The 19,006-nt window shown below is 43.7% G+C and overlaps 1 protein-coding gene across 2 annotated transcripts in view; it reads left to right on the forward strand.

Moving 5' to 3' along the window:
* The window catches only part of AAMDC (adipogenesis associated Mth938 domain containing), a 44,085-nt gene extending 35,366 nt beyond the window's left edge, over positions 1-8,719 (forward strand). For both annotated transcript variants that reach the window (XM_029602191.1, XM_029602192.1), the window contains exons 3-4: positions 3,351-3,446; positions 7,751-8,719. In XM_029602191.1, the coding sequence (XP_029458051.1) occupies positions 3,351-3,446; positions 7,751-7,891 (237 nt within the window). In that variant the 3' untranslated portion in view covers positions 7,892-8,719. The remainder of the gene's footprint in view (positions 1-3,350; positions 3,447-7,750) is intronic.
* The last annotated feature ends 10,287 nt before the right edge of the window (positions 8,720-19,006 follow it).

The following is a 19,006-nucleotide window of genomic DNA, read 5'->3' on the forward strand; positions in this document are numbered from 1 at the left end:
GAGGGTATAGACCTACCATTGCTGTTGACACTACCCAGTAGTTTTTTTTTTCTCTGCTCGGAAAATTCTTAGGAACAACCCCATTTGGATGTTAGTATGTAAATTTCTTTAGAGTGCCTGATTACATGTTGTCTCCTACTTCCCCTCTTGCTAAAAACCCAAAGGTATCTTACTGCTCCTCCTTCCTGGCTGTGGCGGTAGTATGGATTGATATGTATGGAAAGAAGGGGAAATAGCTTAATTTAATGAGATTGTGGTAACTTGAGCGGTAGTGGCTTGGGAACAGCCAAAGGAAAACAGGAGGCAGACTCTGGCTGTTCCTTAAGTGCAGTTTATTTACCTAAGAAAATGCAGCGCACAGCAACACAAGACAACTTAGGCAGTTCACCTTGACTTCAGGCAATGCACAATCTTTAAACATAAGTCTTGACCTTCATTAAACATTGCAAGTTTTAAACTTCCTACACTTCTCTAACCTTAAACGTAGCAGGCTTTGCATAGGCTGGGATTTTGTCAGCTCCCCAGTAACCAATCCTTCTAGGCTGTGAGGGTTTTATAGTCTGGTGAAGGGTTCCTGCCTTCACCCAGCATTCCCTGCGGGTCTCAACCTTAAGGAAGACCAAGCGGGACAGCTGTGCCCAATCCTTTAAAGGTAGTCTGAGGTAGTTTTCTGTACACTCCCTCACAGAGCTAAAAGACAAATGTGAGATTACCCCCAATACACACTTCCTTTATTTTACACATAAGAAACTAAAGTAAGCTAAGGAACAAAGGTTGGTACTCATGAAATCGGAATATGTTTAAAGAGGTTTTTAAGTGACCCTGAGTGAAAAGATAAAATAATTTCCCATATCTACAGACACATTCTAGACACGGAGCAGATCTCAGAAAGACATAAATAAGTGGAACTGTGAATTATAACTTATAAATAAGTGGAACTTGATGAATATAACTAGGATGTGATATGGCAGACCGCAAACTCAGTTTCCATCTGCTGCAGGGAGCTGAATCTGATGGTGCAGCTCCTTCAATGCACAGTCAGATACCCATTACATTTTATATAGTGCTCCAGGATAGCTTCACCTCTCTTGGCAGGGTGTGGACTTTCCACATCACTTATTCATATGGGGTGGGTCCTGGCCCAATATTCATCGATTTTTGGTGTGAAGTCGAATTGGAGATTAAAAGAATTTCTGATTGCAACATATTCTTAGAACAGATTCTATGCTTACTGCGTTACTGGAAGGATGCTGACATTTCTCCAAGACATAAGAAGTTTGTTACTCATTTCATTCTTGCCACCTAACTCACCATTGCCCTACTGTGGAAAGAGAACCCTGGCACAAGAGATTGGAGAAAGCAGCTGTTCGAAGTTGCACTGATAGAAAAAATGACATATATATACTATCAAGGGAGAGCTTGATGCATAAAACAAAATGTGGAATAAGTACTGACCAGCATAAATAGCAACTCCCTTGTTAATTGAGAAGTAGCCCCGAAAGCATGCTCACTAATCATTACGTTGCTTGAAGGTCTTATACTGTTATATGGGGTTACATACATCCAAGTATGAAATATCTTATTAATATACAAATGTCCAAGAGCCTATGTATTCTGTCAATATGTATCTCATGAATGCATACATTGCTGAGAAACTGTGTTGTAAAGTTAAGTACAATTAAAAAAAAAAAAAATAGAAATTCTCTGTGAGACAGGGAGAGTATAGCAGTGAGCATCTATGACTGTCCTCCTGACCAAACTGGCAAAACAGATTTGTTAAATGCTAAAAGAGATTACGTAGGCCAGTAAGCATGGAAAGGCAATAGTGGGAGATTTACCTCACTATTGAGTGGATGTCTCATCTGAGCAATCAGGCAGGTTAAAGTTTCTAAACACCATAAATAACTGTTTGGTAGAGCAACTGGTTGTAAAACAAAAAAAAGGGGGGTGATTTACTTTAGATCCAGTTCTCAAAGGAATGCAGGATCTGGGGAAAGGGGTAACAGTAGTGGTAATGATCATAATGCAATAAAATCTGAGATCAGCCGTAGAGGGAAAATAAATAAAACTACTGCAGTAACGTATAACTTTAAAAAGGAAGACTATGATAAGAGAGGAATCTAGAAGGAAACTAAAAGAAGCAGTTGCAAGGGTTAAACGTCTGCATGAGGCATGGAGTCTGTTTAAAACATTAGCTTGGAAGCCTAGATAAAATTATTTCACAAATGTAATAAAGTAAAAAAAAAAACAAAACAAGAAGCAGCTGCCAGCATGGCTAAATAGTGCTATGAAAAGGCCGAAAGGCATCTTTTAAAAAGAAAAATGGAAAGCAGGACCTAAAAAGCAAAATACGAAACACTGCCAAATTAGATGTAAAACATTATTAATACAGGCCAAGAGAGAATTTAAGAAGAGGCAAAAGCTAATCGTAAAAACATTTTCATATACATTAAAAATAGGAAAACTATGAAGGAGTCAGTTGGGCCATTAGATGACTGGAAGGTGAAAGAAACACTCAGGAAGGATAAGGCCATAGCAGAAAAACTAGATGAATTATTTGCGTTAATCTTTACTGAGGAAGATGTTTGTGATACCCATGCCTGTACATTTTCTGTAGGTGGTGTTTCAGAGGAACTGAATTAAAACTATGTGAATCTGGAAGAGGTGCTAGAGCAAATTGACATACTAAATAGTAGCAAATCACCGAGACCCGAAGGTATTCACCCCAGTGTTCTAAAGGAATTTAATTATAAAATTTCAGACCTGCTACTGGTAATCTGTAATCTATCATTCAAATTTGGAGGATAGCTAATGCAACACCAAATTTTCAAAAAGAGTTACAGGGTGACCCAAATAACTAGAGACCAGTGAGTCTGACATCAATGCTGGGTAAAAGGGTGGAAGCTATTGTTAAAAGCAAAATTATTGGTCATATGGATTAATGGGGGAAGAGCCAGCATAGTTTTAGGAAAGGGAGGTCGTGTCTTACTAACCTATTACATGTATTAGAAGGCATGGATAAAGGTAAACCGGTTGATAAGTGTATTTGGATTTTTAGAAAGTGTTTAATAAAGTCCCTCATGAGCGACTCCTCAGAAAATTGAAAAGCCATAGAGGCGATGTCTTGCTGTCGATTGGTAACTGGTTAAAAGATAGGAAACATAATAGGATTAAATGATGAGGTGCCCCCTCTGGATGAAAGTAAATAATGGAATGTCCCAGGGATCTGTACTGGGACCAGTGTTCGAGGTGCTTCCTAATGACCCGGATTGGCCACTGTTGGAGAACAGGATGCTGTGCTTTGGTCTGACCCACCATGGCTCATCTTATGTTATGATTTTCCACCTTAGCACCATCCAGGCGTGCAGCCAGCAGATCTTGAAGAAGTCATCAAGAAAGGTGTGAAGACCCTGGTGATTGGTCGTGGAATGGATGAGGCCCTGCAGGTAGGTTCTGTTTTGCTTACATGAGGGAAGGAGGACCCTATAGTGTGTGTGTGTGTGTGTCTCTCAGGTGGTCTGCTGTAATGCAGTCACTTACTTAAACTTTCCAGTCACCATGCCCCTTTATTTTTTTTTTCCAAACATATGTTTGTTTGTTTGTTTGAAGCTACAAACAACAGTGCCTACTAGTCAAATTTCCATAATCATTTGTTGTTAATTTTCAGAGGAGAGGGAAGAATAAATGGGCTTACTTACAATATGGAGGGGTAGATAAAATCTAAGTGAGATGCAGAGTGATAGTCTTACCTAAAACCAAACTAGTATGTGACATTGCTGCTAATTTACAGAGAAGAAAATACTTTAGATAATGAGCATATTTGTTTTAGTCTGTTTTTTAAGATAGAGGTTATGTAAACAGGAGGTTAGACAGTATATTTCAGTTCAAGAGATACCTACAGGAAATGTTAAAAGTTCCATCTGAGGCAATGCCACCTTTGGCTAAGATTTACTTTGTATCCTTTGATAAGAGAAAAGAAGATCAGTCTGCTGTTAATATCTCAGCAATATTGGAGGCTTCGGGTGAAGAGTCTACTGAAAGACCAGGAACAGTGCTTGTTAAGTTTATATTTCCTTCTGACAGAGATCTAGTCCTTAAGCTGTTTCTGAGAAACAGACAGGTTCATTATTATGGACAAAAAATATGGATCTTTCCAGATATTGTAAAAGCAACTCAACAAAAGAGAAAAGAATTTCTAGCCTTAAAACAACAAGCTAAGCAAATTGGAGCCCAGATTAATATAAGATACCCATGTATATGTATCATGAAAATTAATAATCTTAAATATGTATATTTTGAACCAGATGATCCCAAGTCATTTTTGGAAGCTAAGTCATTGATCGGGAATACCGCCAACTAGTGTTATCGTATAAGTGAGACTGGGACTCTCCTTATATTCTTTTGTATTGAGTTTTTGAATGTGACTATTGCTCCCAACTTGATTCTTGGTCTCCCCAATTACATAGTATTTGGATATTTAATCATGTAATGTTATGGGAGAGGAGGGAAAAGGGTAAAGGATATTGTGAAATATTGTTTGAATAGATAATGTGATGGTAATAACTTTCTATTTGCCCTTTCCTCTGATCAGTATTATGTTTTCCTTATTGTAATTTTGGAGATTAATATCCTTTATTCTGATTGACATTGTAAGTCATATGTTAAAAATTTAATAAACAGTAAAAAAAAAAAAAAAGTTAGAGCACTGGACTATGATTCAGGAGAAGGCCCAGATCACAAGCTCGACAGTTTCCCCCACCAATCACCCTGGACATATCACTTTATTTTCCTAGCCTCTGGGACCAATGATGTGCCGGAAGGAACTCCCAGTTAAATTACTCTGATAGCAAAGAGTATCGCATTGAATGTTGTCAGTTTGTCTCTCTCAGTACAAATAAACATATCTTATGTTTATTTGTATATTCCTAGTGCAGTTATCTAATTCTGGTATGTGTGTGTGAGAGAGATTCAAATGTTGGTGTTGCCTCAGTAACAGTGACACAAACTTTCCTCCGCAAAATCCTGCACAAATAAACCCACTTGGCACCTCTGTAGCAAACCTGCCATACCAAAAACAGCCAAAATCCTACTTATGAAAAAGAAGCACTGCAAATGTGCCCTAGAATACCAATACACCTGACAGGAAGTGGCCAGTGAAATTGCCATGTCACCCTCAAGCAATACAAGAATTGGGAGGAGAAAAAAAAAATCAATCAGCTCAAAATAGTAGAAAAAGTTTCTAAGGAAGAACAGCAAACCAAGGAAGAAAAAGTTGGAAAGTTATGACCACAAATGTTCATGGTCTGGGCAGTAAAATCCCAGACCTGCAGGCCTTAATGGTGGAGGTGGACTTGGACATTGTTGCTGTTACAGAGACATGATTCATTGAGTCTCATGACTGGGATACGGCCATCCCTGGCTATAACTTGATAAGGAAGTACAGAGAGGATAGGAAAGAGGGAGGAGTAACTCTTTATGTTAACAATATCCAAGCAACTGAAATGCAAGGGACATTGGTTAGGGAAGAAGCAATATGGGCTGTCCTAAAAAAAAAAAAAAAAAGAGGATGCTGCTTCCATTTACATTGGTGTAGTCTACAGATCTCCACCTGAAACAGAAGAACTGTCAGAGATCTGGTTGAAGACATCCAAAAGGTGGGAAAGAAGGGAGAAGTGTTGCTTGGTGGATGTTTTAATCTGCTGGATATGGATTGGAGAATCCCTTCTATAGAATCTGCGAGAAGCCCTGCAAGGGACTCTGCTCAAATGGAACCCAGGAGCAAAGGGTGTGATCCTCGATTAGTGTTCACAAATGGGGAAAATGTCTCTAATGTCTGCGTAGATGCCCACCTCAGCACCAGTGATCATCAGATGGTGTGGGTTGTTGTTGTTGTTCTTGCAAATAACCAAAAGAGAAGTCAACATGAAGACCTGAGTTCTGAATTTAAAAAATACAGATTTCGTCAAAATAAGAATGTTCCTGGAGGAAAAACAAGACAACAGGGAGAAAACGAGAGAGGTGGATCAACAGTAGGCCAAATTAAAAGGAGCTATTACAAAGGCAACTAATCTGTAGATTATAAAAGTAAGCAAAGGAGGCGGCTGAAAAAATACAGGCAAAAAGAACAGCATTCAAGTATAAAGGACCCCAAAAAAGAGGAACAAACGGAAGAATACCTGGTGAAACTGAGGGAGACAAAGAAAGAAATCCAGGAAAACAAAAGATAAAGCGAAAGAAAGGCTTGCCAAAGGGGTAAAGTGAGGTGATAAAACATTTTTCAGATATATCAGAGAAAATAGGGAGGCCAAATTGATATAGTGAAATTGAAAGATGACAAGGAGCAATGTGTGGAGAAAGACAAAGAAATGGCATAAATATTAAACAAATACTTCAGTTAGGTATTCACAAAAGAAAACCCTAGAGAAGGACCGCTGCTGGTTGACAAAACTGTAAATTGGAGTGGAGTAGACGAAACTCCATTTTACAGAAGAGAATTTATGAGAAGAACCTGGAAAACAAAGTGGACAAGGCCATGGGGCTGGATGAGGTTCATCGCAGGATACTGAGGGAGCTCAGAGATGTGCTGCCGGGTCCGCTGAATGATCTATTCGATAGATCCCTGGAACAGCAGTATTGCCGCAAGATTGGAGAAGAGCGGTGGTGGTCCCGCTTCATAAGAGTGGTAACAGAGAGGGGGCCAGTTTGCCTCACCTCGGTGATAGGAAAATTAAGAGACTTTGAAGCAGGAAGGGATACTGAACTATCTACAATTCGGTGGGTTGCTGGACCCAAGGCATCATTGATTCACCCAGGGGAAGGTCCTGTCAGACAAATCTAATTAATTTGGTGGCTAGAGAATTGGATCAAAGAAGAGCGCTAAATGCGATTTACTTGGATTTTAGCAAAGATTTTGATACAGTCCCACATAGGAGGCTTGTGAAGAAACTGAGAAGTTTGGGAGTCAGTGCCAAGGTGGTGGCGTGGATTACAAAGTAGTTGACTGACGAGACAGTGTGCAATAGTAAATGAAAACTTCTCTGAAGCGAGAGCGGTGTTAAGTGGAATGCCACAGGGATCAGTTTTGGGACTGGTTCTAATCAATATTTTTCTGAGTGATATTGTGGAAGGGATAGAAGGCAAAGTTTGTCTATTTACAGATGATACTAAGATCTGTAACAGAGTGCACATTATTATTTATTTTTATATACCAACATTCGATCAGAGAGATCACATCTGTTTACATTCAGGTACTGTAGGTATTTCCCTATCCCCAGGGGGCTTACAATCTAACAGGCCGATTCAGAAAAACGCGCGGGAGAGCTGGCAAACAGGCCACTCTCCTGGGCGCGCGATTCAGGAGGGTGGCCTATGCAAATGAGGGCCTGCGGTAAAAAGAGGCGCTAGGAACACTAGTGCGTCCCTAGCGCCTCTTTTTTGATGGAAGCGGCTGCTGTCCGCAAGTTTTGACAGCCGACGCTCAATTTTGCCGGCGTCTGTTCTCAAACCCGCTGACAGCCTCAGGTTTGGAAACCGGACACCGGCAAAATTGAGCGTCCGGTTTTCAACCCGTGAGCCACGGGCCACTTTTAAATTTTTTTTTTTTAATTATTTTAAACTTTTAGGACCTTATCCTCATGCAGCTTTTTCAAAAGGCTGATATCTTTCTCTTTTACAAGAATATCAATAACCACAAGTGAACAATATAAGGAGAGGTAGAAAGGTAATCGTTCTCTCTTCATCTGCTTTTCAGGTACCCTCCTCGACAGTGGATTATGTTAAAAAGAATGGGATTGATGTGTTGGTACTACAAACCGAGAAGGCAGTAAAGGAGTACAATACGCTTGCAGCTCAAGGAGTCAAAGTAGGAGGAGTCTTCCATTCAACCTGCTAATCGCCAGCCTAATGGAATAAAAACCTATTCACCACAACTGCTTTTTGCTTTATTTGTGGTTAACAATTGGACAAAATATGGTAACTACACATGACGTCAACATTTTCACCACACTAGACAGGCGGAAGCCTGAGACAATGCAATTTTATTATTTTATGCATGTTCACAGTGGAATACTATTCAGCATTTGGAAAAGGATGTTAGCGATTAGTATACCTTGCATAGTAGTGCTTATAGTGAAGAAAATGTGTTAAATAAGTGGTGTTCTTTTGGCTGTCAGCTGGCTCCTAACCTAACCAAACTAAATGTACAAAACGATGAATTATCTTACTGTGTGATCTTGTAAAAAAGAACAGATGAATTAAGGACGGTCAATCAATTTTCATGGTGACTACATGGCCTAATTCCCCAAGTTTATTCCATTGAGACAGAATGGGAGAAAATCTTTAGTGAATCGGGCCCTACATTTTACAAAACACTTTTTTTTTTTTTTTAAATACTTGACTGCTGCCATCAATGCCCCAGCTGGAATAAGCATGGAGGCTCACGAAGCAACCCCACAGATACTGTTCTTTGCTGCACGAGTGACAGTTCATGACAATGGAAGATGTCTCGTGTTTCCTAGTGCCACTGCTGTGTTCAAGCAACGAAGATATGATGGAGGTTCTGGGATTCCCTGGCTTACAACAGAATAGCTGCCCAATTCTGCTATTAAGATTTTGTGGAATTTTGTACTGTGCTTAGCTGGGTGACATTGAGTAATGAAATGTCCTGAAGTACACTTTCACTCCTTACTTTGTTTTGAAATATACATTTTTGATTCTACTACTCCTCTTTACATTTCTACAGTGCGAGTGCTTTAAAAGGCCAGCAACACAAACAGCCTTGAAGAGGAAAGCTTCAGTATTTTGTGTTTTTATTACTTACATAATCAAGGCCTTCTATAATCCATCTTGGGCCTACCTTTGCAAAAAATACAAGTATCAAATGCTTTTAGAGAGAAATCTAAAATAATGTAACTAACTCAGTAATGCTGCAAATGCAGGGTGGCAAAATTAAACAAGACAGCTCTCTTCGGAGCCAGGGCCTCTGCCTGCTTGTGGAGGAGCTGCCTAGTAGTTAGAGCAGATAGGAAGCCAGGGTTCAAAGCCCAGTGCCACTCCTTGTGACCTTGGGCTCCATTGCCTCAAGTACAGATTTACCCCTAGATTCATCAAAATGCAATATCATCATAGACCAGGCATGGATAACGCCCGCGGTAAGAAAAAGGGGCATGTTTCTGGTAACTTTAGAATTACTGCACCACACTCTAACTTAGCAGAGTGTATCACAGGGTGCGGTAAAGTTTTCACACCCTGCAGTATTATTTTGCAGCTCCCGAAGTGCACAGAGAGACTTTTTATAAGGCCTTCATCGTAGTCAACTTTTTATATCTCTATAGGAGGGCTAGTTAATAGCTCAAGGTGAGGTTTAGGGGCCAGTTTTACATTGAGGGAGGCAGCACAGTACACCTTACTTGATGGACTCTTATAAGAGGGTACTATCAAGCTAGGGTGAGAGAACATAGTAGAAATCTCAACTTTGTGAGACTTTCCTCACTCCAAATGATGTCAAATCTTCACAGAGGTGTACTGTTCTGTTTTACCAATTAGTCTACTAGTTTGCGTAGTCCATCTGCAGTGCGTGAAGACCTTCCTGGCTCTTAAACCTTAAGTCCCATTGCACCCAGACCCTTTACCCAATCATTTTTTCACTTTAATATTTACAATCACTTATACTAGATATTGAGCAGAAATAAATATACACAAATAAGACATACATGCATCAAAACAGCAACTTATTAGTATAAATGTTGGCCCTGCCCCTTTCTTACCCACAGACCCTGATTTACATATCTAAGTTGCAGTTGTGATATTAGCATGTTTTCATGTTGTGCTACTGTAAGCACCCAAGTGCCAATTTTTTCCCATGCAACATTTGAAAATTCACCTGTTAATGCATACAAATCATGATTTAGGAGCACAAAACATGGATTTTGCATATAATCTTTTGCATGTATAGGTCATGGTTAATGCACACAAAGCATAATTTAGGAGCATAACCCACAGTTTATGTGCACGGTGTACAGAAAACGATTTCTACACATGAAAGTTTTGCTCCTAAAAATCAGGGACACAACTTAAGTTGTGCTTTTTAGAGTTGTGCACAGAAAAAGGAGAATTTTAAAAGCCCAGCGTGCACGCCACCAGTGGGAGATGAGCACACCTCTTAATAGATTACAAAAGGGACATGGTCTGGGCAGGGCATGGGCGTTTCAGGGCATGACCAAGAGATGTGTGTGTAAAAATACTCACATAGACCAGGCTATTGCCGCAAAGGTTTACTTCTGCTATGGAGGAGGTGTAAGTTGTAAAAAAAATAAAACACAGCTATTGTGGAGAGGTTTAAAAGGTCTGGGGTAACACGGGGGAGTACAGGGGCATTTGGAAGACCTAGCTCAATACTGGGCAAGCTAGTGAAACGTCATGGCGTGGACAGGCCCTGGTTTTAAAATATCCTGACTTACACAACAGCGATGGGAATTACGCAGCTTGACGTGCACCCACTTAAAATTAGGCACACATTTGCACAGGCTTTTTTTTTTTTTTTTTTTAAATGTGCTGCATCCCTGGGCACACACAGACACACATGAGTTAGGAGCATAAGTTGGCTCATAAAATTAGTGCACACAAACACACGTGTTTTGTGTGCATAACTGCTAAGTACTGAACCAAGAATTCCAAGTTCAGTCCCCGAATCTTTATTCCATCTCCGAACACGAGTTAAATTTCTAGTGTTAAGAAAACATGCATTGTACCTAGGCACCTCTCTGCAGTGGGGAGTAATAGTTAATGCCTTGATTAACATGGGATTTGTGGGGAGGAGCACTACACAGAGTACACTTTCTTGGTGTATAAAAGTCCTTGCTTCATCAAGAGTTCAGTTCTACCTAACTAAACTATGTACAGAACTGCATAAGAGCCTAGCAAACCTTATTACATCAGGGCCTCAAGAGAAGCAAGGCAGTCATTTGCTGCACCTCACCTGATCCAAAACTCCTGCCACATGTAGAAGACCCTAGCTGCATAAAGTTCAGAAAAAGTCCTCAAACTAGAATTAGGGATCAGATTTTATATGTCCTTAGTCCACAACTTTAATAGCATGGGCTATAGCAGTATAGATGGCACCATTTACTCACAGCTATCCCCAAGCCCTACTTCCTTCCCCATTTACTTGTAAACCGCCGTGACCTGCCGTAGCTTGTGTAGGCGGTAGAGAAAAGCTTATAAATAAAGAGCTCTTTTCTTTCAAAGTCAATGCAGTGCTGACTCAAAGAGGGATTGTTCCATTGTTCTCACTGGCACCCAGAAGAAAGACATCAAAAGAAAGAGTGGATGGAAATACCCCTGCCCTGAGCTGGCATAGATGGCAAACTCTGTAACCAGATCCAGTGCTGAGGCCTAACAGTTTCCATTATTTGTCCTTCCAACTGATATCTGGCTAATGTTTTTTTTTTTGTGTCTAACCCCCCTCCCTACTGCCATCCAGGGGAACCTTTTAGGTAACCCTAGTAGGGTGACACTGCTCTCGTTTGCCCTCTTGGGGACTGAGAGGAAGCTATTGTGAGCCCCAGGACCTGGACTGCTCCAACACACAGAGCTCCTGCTGCTGAAGGCCATCAGGCTGTTTGGCCTCTCTCCACACTGACATCAGGTCAGCCTTTTTAAGCAAATCCCACTAGGGGGGTGGGTCACTCCTTTTGGAGATACTGGGAATCTAATGGTGCTGGTAGCCACTTTGGTGTGAGGATGATATATGGTAGGAAAGAGGATGATATTGGGTCATTGTTTGGTGAATAAATTATTTTTAGATGAACTGTGGACTTTTCCACCTAGTGAGAGTGGGAGATGTGCTATACTGATATGTATTTAATAATTATGGGGCGGATTTTAAGAGCCCTGCTCGCGTAAATCCGCCCGGATTTACGCGAGTAGGGCCTTGCACGCCGGCGCGCGCAGAGCCCCGGGACTCACGTAAGTCCTGGGGTTTTTCGAGGGGGCGGGGCCGATCAGCGTGGCGTTTTTGGGGCAGGACGCGGTGTTTCGGGGGCGGGTCCGGGGGCGTGGCCGTGCCCTCCGGAACCGCCCCCGTGTTGCGTCTAGGCGCGCCAGCGGCCTGCTGGCGCGCAGGGATTTATTTCTCCCTCTGGGAGGCGTAAATCCCCCGACAAAGGTAGGGGGGGTTTAGACAGGGCCGGGGGGTGGGTTAGGTAGAGGAAGGGAGGGGAAGGTGAGGGGAGGGTGAAAGCGAATTCCCTCCGAGGCCACGCCGATTTCGGAGCAGCCTCGGAGGGAACGGAGGTAGGCTACGCGCGTATCTACTAAAATCCAGCGTACTTTTGTTTGCGCCTGATGCGCCTACAAAAGTACGCGAGGGCGCCCTTTTTTAAAATCTACCCCTATATGTTTAGTGCATTTCTAATACTTGTTCCCTGTACGTACCCGGATCAGTCCAGACTGTGGGTTATGCTTCCCTTCCAGCAGATGGAGACAGAGAAAAACTTCAAGGGTGCCCTTAGTTAACTTGGTGTGCTTACTGCATCCCTTCAGTCTTTCTCTGTCTCCAGCAGATGGAGGTGGTGCAAACCTACAATCTTGCCCTGATTAAGGGTTGAGGCTTATCCCTTTAAAAAAAAAAAAAAAATCAGGAAATCCTCCCGGGGCGGGGGGTAGTTAGGTTCACATGAGCCATCCTCCCTGGTAGATGGTTCATGAGCAGGGGTTGGTTACCCCGCGGTGCTCCTCGCAGTTAAGACGCAGGAGGAGAAACCAGTGGTCCGGTCCCTCTTTCTCCTTGCAACCCCGATCGAGTTGTTGTGTAAAAAGAAAAAAAAAGCAGCCTGCCGGTTCTTCTTCTCTTTCACAGCTGCACTGCGATTTACATCGGGGGCCGTCGTGGCGTCTTTAGAGCTTATCGGGCTCTCTGCCGCGTTGCTCCCCCCCCAGCTGCCTTTATGCCGTGGCCATCTTCTTGTATTGCCTGCGGGGAGTCTGATTCCAGACTCTCCCGCGCAGGCCTTTGCCTGCAGTGTATTTCGGGGGGGGGGGGCAGCTCTTTTCAGGCTGCCAGCAGCTTCTCTAAGCACCGAGGTACAGTAAAAAGGGCAGCACCTCATGAAGTCCGGACCGATCTGTTCCCCCTCAGTGCGGGAATGGCACTCATTCTGAAAACATTTGCCGATGCTGAAGCAAGAGCAATGGGGGCGGGGGCGGGGGCTCCCCCCCCCGATTTTTCCCCGGTAGATGCAAGCCCTGGGGATATTTTTGATCAAGACCAGGAGGTTCTGCAGGATGGACCCGATCCCCTGGAGAGGCATGGAGCTGGTTCTACAGATTTCTCCTTGAACTTTGTGCTACTTATGCACAAAGCCTTTTTGGCTACTCAGCAGAGCGGTGCTCCACGTCTGTCATATGGCTCAACCCCCCATTAAGCTTGCTAAACATATAGAAGCTTAGGCATCTCTGCGGTCGCCAAATTGCGGGGCTCGTCTGGCAGGCACATCTGTCCCTTCCAATAGCACGAACAGCGGGGCAGCAGATGTGCTGACTCCACCCTTGCCTCCTTCAGGGGCAGAGGAGGACCTCATAAATCAGTCCCCTCTAGCTGGTGACAACCTTAAGGTGGTCTGCCTATTCCACAGGGAAGAACTAGAGCCGCTAATTCCCTCTTTTATATCCAAACTTGGGGTGGATATCCCCCAGGATACCCTTCCACAGGATTCCGTGGACCCGGTTTTAGCGGGGCTGCGAGGCCCAGCCAAGGCCTTTCCCTTTCATCCCATGCTGCAACAACTGGTGACCCGGGAGTGGGATGCACCAGATGCCGGTTATGGATAAGCTTTATCCCCTGCTCGACAATTCGCTGGAGCTCTTGAAGTCTCCTAAGTTGGATGAGTCAGTGTAGCGGTAACAAAGCAAACAACTATTCCCATCGCAGGGGCGGGGGCCCTCAAGGATCTAGAGGATAGAAAAGCGGGAGGTGCTCCTCAAATGGATCTTTGACGTTTCGGCTTTGGGAATCTGAGCAGCGGTGTGCAGTAGCTATATGCTGTGGGCGAGCCTCCACTAGGTCCAACAATTATTAACTTCCAAAGAACTGCCACTGGGAGAGGTGGAGCAGGCCAAGCGCTTGGAAGCGGCAGTGGCTTATGGAGCGGATGCTCTCTATGATCTCTTGCGGACTTCCTCTCGTACCATGTCGTCCGCTGTATCGGTGCCATGGCTCCTGTGGCTCCGTAACTGGTCGGCGGATATCTTGCCCAAGGCTCAGTTAGGGGCTTTGCTGTTCATGGGTAAATTTCTTTTCGGGGACGACTTGGAGCAGTTGATAAAGTCCCTGGGTGAGAAAGTCCACAAGCTCCCTGAGGACCGACCGAAACCTTCCAGGGGTTTTCCTTCCGCTCGTTCCCACTTTCGAGGACAGCGGAGGTTCCGCCAGAGCAAACCTAAGCCTGCGGCACAGAGACAGCCTCTGGACTGTCAGCAATTCTGGAATTCTTCCTTTCGGGGACACAGAACCACTCGTGAAGCAAGTTCAGCAACGTCCCTTGTCTCCAAGTCTTCTCAGTGAGATCAGGCCGACCCTTGATTCCGCAGGTAGGGGGGCGTTTATCCCTGTTTCACAAGGCATGGGGCAGAATAACCTCCGATCAGTGGGTCCTAAGCATTATCGAACACGGCTACGCTTTGGAATTTGCTCGGCCACTCCAAGACTTCTTTCTGGTCTCCCCCTGCGGTTCACGGACCAAGGCTCAGATTATTCAGCAAACTCTCGACTGACTCCTTGCTCACTGGGCAATAAAGGAGGTCCCCCACAAGGATTGGAAGTCGGGACACTACTGCATTTATTTTGTGGTCCCCAAAAGGAGGGAACCTTCTGGCCTATTCTGGACCTAAAAAAAGTAAACAAGGCCCTCAAGATACCTTACTTCTGCATGGAAACCTTACGTTCCGTAATCGCTGCAGTTTGCAAGGGTGAGTTTCTGGCGTGCCTAGATCTGATGGAAGCATATACTCATCCATGAAGATCATCAGAAATTTCTTTGATTCATGATTCTAGGTATGCATTTCCAATTCTGCGCACTGCCATTCGGTCTGGCTACGGCCCCTCACATGTTCACCAAGGTAATGGTGATTATCGCAGCAGCCCTGAGGAAGCAAGGGCTTCTAATTCATCCCTACTTGGATGACTGGCTCATTAGAGCAAAGTCAAGAGCCCTCTGCATACAAGCAGTCAACATAGTCATCACACTTCTGGAGTCGCTGGGATGGGTTGTCAATCAAGCCAAAAGCAACCTCATTCCATCACAGATGATAGACTTCCTAGGAGCACGGTTTGATACCAGGCTCGGAAAAGTATTTCTCCCGCCGGACCGAGTGACCAAGTTGCAGGAACAAGTTTGTCGCTTTTTATCGCTGCCACTCCCCAAAGCCTAGGACTATCTACAGGTTCTCGGCTCCATGGCATCCACCTTGGAGTTGGTCCCCTGGGCTTTTGCTCATTAGACCATTACAATGAGCATTACTTTCCCATTGGGATCCCAAATCGTAGGACTTCCAGTTCCCTCTGCCACTCACCGATCACGCCAGGTCCAGTCTTGGATGGTTGCTTTGCCCCCACAACCTGACTTGCGGAGTAGACCTCGAGGTCCCGGATTGGATCGTGGTGACCATAGATGCCAGTCTCTCCGGTTGGGGAGCGGTCTTGTCAATCCCGCTCAGTCCAGGAGAGCTGGTCCATGGAAGAGTCCAGCTGGTCGATTAATCGGCCGGAAATCAAGGCGGTTCAGTTAGCATTGCAGCACTTCCTCCTGTTGTTGCACAATCAAGCGGTCAGAGTCCGCTCCAACAATGTGACAATGGTGGTCTACATCAACTGTCAAGGCAGAACCAAAAGTCAAGCCGTGGCTGAAGAGGGGGAGCAGCTCATGAATTGAGGGGAAAAACATCTCTCTCTACTGGCAGTGTCTCACATTGCCGGATCAGACAACATTCAGGCAGACTTTCTCAGTCAGACAAATAGATTCATGGGAGTGGGAACTGTTGGACCTAGCAATGGATCTTATCTTACAAAGGTGGGGGATTCCCCACATGGACTTGATGGCGACGAAAAACAATGCCAAGGCTCCTCACTTCAGCCGCAGAAGAGATCACGGAACAGAAGGGGTCGGTGCGTTGGTTCTCCCATGGCCCACCTCAGTTCTCCTGTATGTGTTTCCACCCTGGCCTCTGGTGGACAAAGTTGTACGCAGGATAGAAGTTCACCCAGGAACCATAATCCTAGTTGCTCCAGCGTGGCCCTGACGTCCATGGTTCGCAGATCTAGTCAATCTTGCGGTGGACTGGCTCCTGAGGCTCTGTCGCCTTCCCAATCAGGGCCCTATATTTTTCGACTAGGCAGATCGCTTTTGTCTAGCGGCTTGGCTTTTGAAAGGAGGTGGTTAAGGAAGAAAGAGTATTCAGAAGAATTAATTTCTACTCTATTGCGAGCCCGAAAAACCTCTACCTAACTCTCCTATGTCAGGGTGTGGCGAGTTTTTGAGATGTGGTGTCGTGACCAAGGTATTCTCCCACAACAGTCTTTGGTGGCTCTTTTTTGGCATTTTTGCAGGCCGGCTTAGCGAAAGATTTGTCCTTTAATTCCCTCCAGGTATAAGGGTGGCTTTAGGTTCCCTGGTAGGTACCTCCTTAGTATCACATCCAGATGTGGTTAGATTTCTCAGAGGAGTGAGACATTTGAATCCTCTCGTCCGTCCGGTATGTCCCTCCTGGAACCTTAATTTGGTCCTTCGAGTCTTGTGTGATCCCGCGTTTGAACCTCTAAAAAAGGCAAAGTTAAAGGATCTCACTTTGAAAACAGTGTTCTTAGCAGCCATATGTTCCGCTCGCAGGATCTCTGAACTACAAGCTCTGTCTTGTAGGGAACTTTTTTGAGAATCTCTGATTCGGGAGTGTCACTTCGCACGGTTCCTTTCTTTTTACCAAAGGTGGTTTCAAGTTTTCATTTAAGTCAGTCAGTAGAACTCCCAGCTCTTTCCAGTTTGTCCTCTGAGCCACACACGTGAGAGCTACGGCGTCTGGATGTTTGGCGAGCTCTTTTACGTTATTTGGAAATCACTAATCCTTTCAGATATTCAGATCGTCTGTTTGTTTTGTGGAGCGGACCTAAAAAGGGTGAGAAAGCTTCTAAACCAATGATTGCACGATGGTTGAAAGAGGCTATTGCTTCTGCTTACATTTGCAAAGGTAGACCTATTCCTGAGGGGTTGAAGGTCCATTCCATTCGTTCACAGGCAGCTTCGTGGGCCAAATGCCAGCTGGTATCGCCATAAGAAATATTAGAGCAGCTACCTGGAAGACACTCCATACATTTGCTCGTCACTACCATTTGGATGTTCAAGCCCCAGATGTCTGTAATTTTGGCAGTGGGGTTCTTCGCGCAGGACTCTCATCGTCCCACCCTGTTTAGGGAAGCTTTGGTACATCCCACAGTCTGGACTGATCCAGGTACGTACAGGGGAAAGAAAATTGGTTCTTACCTGCTAATTTTCGTTCCTGTAGTACCACGGATCAGTCCAGACGCCCACCCAGGAAAGGGTTTTTCGACAAGTTCGTGCTGATATTCACTTTTATTGCAGATAGCTACAGAAGAAGAAAGCTACAGGTTGCTTGTTCACAAAGTTAACTTTATTACAGTTATTGCTTGATTTGTTATGATTAATATTTTTTACTGTTCTGCTTGGATATTCTTAAGACTGAAGGGATGCAGTGGGCACACCAGGTTAACTAAGGGCACCCTTGAAGTTTTTCTCTGTCTCCATCTACTGGAAGGGAGGCATAACGCACAGTCTGGACTGATCCATGGTACCACAGGAACGAAAATGAGCAGGTAACAACCAATTTTCTTTAATGCATGCTGTGTAAGGGTTTCATGTATAAAAATATGACCCAAGTGAATACAAATTGCAACAAATTCTAAACATTATTTCTAAATAATAACCTAAAAAAATCTGCCAAGTTAACACCTCCTTCCTTTTTAGAGGTTTACAAACTCTTAGGGCTGATTCTAGCTTGTTTACTCGGCTACACAAAGTGCCTCCATCGTTGGTAGAGGTTGCAGTGTTTGCAACTGTATCCATGAAGAGACAGAGTAAGTATGCAGAAGAATGGGATCAGATTGTGAAGGGAATATGGAAACATTCTAGGTCAACAATAATAGAATAGTACAGAATTCTTATGCGAGCTGAACTCCAATGAGAATAGTTGATACGTCTTTCTTGGGGTTACATAGATAACTTTGCAAAATAATTCATACATTTTTGGGCTTACATTAAAAGATGTGTAAAGCACATAATGGGACTTTTAGATATGCCTTATGACCCAAATGTTTTCATACTTATATACTTACTGTTATAGTTAGAGGGAGGAATGGAAGCTAAGTTAATAAAGAAGCTAATATTAACAGGCTACAGTTATTCTAAGCAATTAGGGAAAAAAAGCCTCCACAAAGAATTGCAGAACTGAGTAGGGCAGAACCAGAAATAACTACTGGTGGCTAACTGCAGAGGTAAATATAAGGAAATCTAGGTCTGGTTTTAAAATTCTTGGAGGACCCGAAGGTCAACTTGAGGTAAAGGTAGTGGTGATTTTCTGCCAGGTCACCAACCCAGAATCTTTTTTACGTTGCTGTCTTTCCTCTATTGGGAAAAAAATTAAAAGGTGGAGGCTGCCACTAGATCTGACCCAGTACTTTACAAAAGTACCACTGGGTAAAGGGCTTGTGAAATAATTCTTAAATGGGAAAGGGGCTAGCCAGGTTGGGCTGTGGTTGATATTATGTTCTTCGGGTACTGAATGAAGTGGGGCTCAGATTTGCTGGAAGTCCATGCCAAGCCTATTTTGTTTTATATAGGTGAAATCAATGTTAATAAGAACATAAATTGCCATTCTGGGTCAGACCGAGGTTCCATCAAGCCCAGCATCTTGTTTCTAACAGTGGCCAATCCAAGTCACAAGT

This window comes from Rhinatrema bivittatum, chromosome 5 (assembly GCF_901001135.1).
Source record: "Rhinatrema bivittatum chromosome 5, aRhiBiv1.1, whole genome shotgun sequence".
Classification (NCBI taxonomy): domain Eukaryota; kingdom Metazoa; phylum Chordata; class Amphibia; order Gymnophiona; family Rhinatrematidae; genus Rhinatrema; species Rhinatrema bivittatum.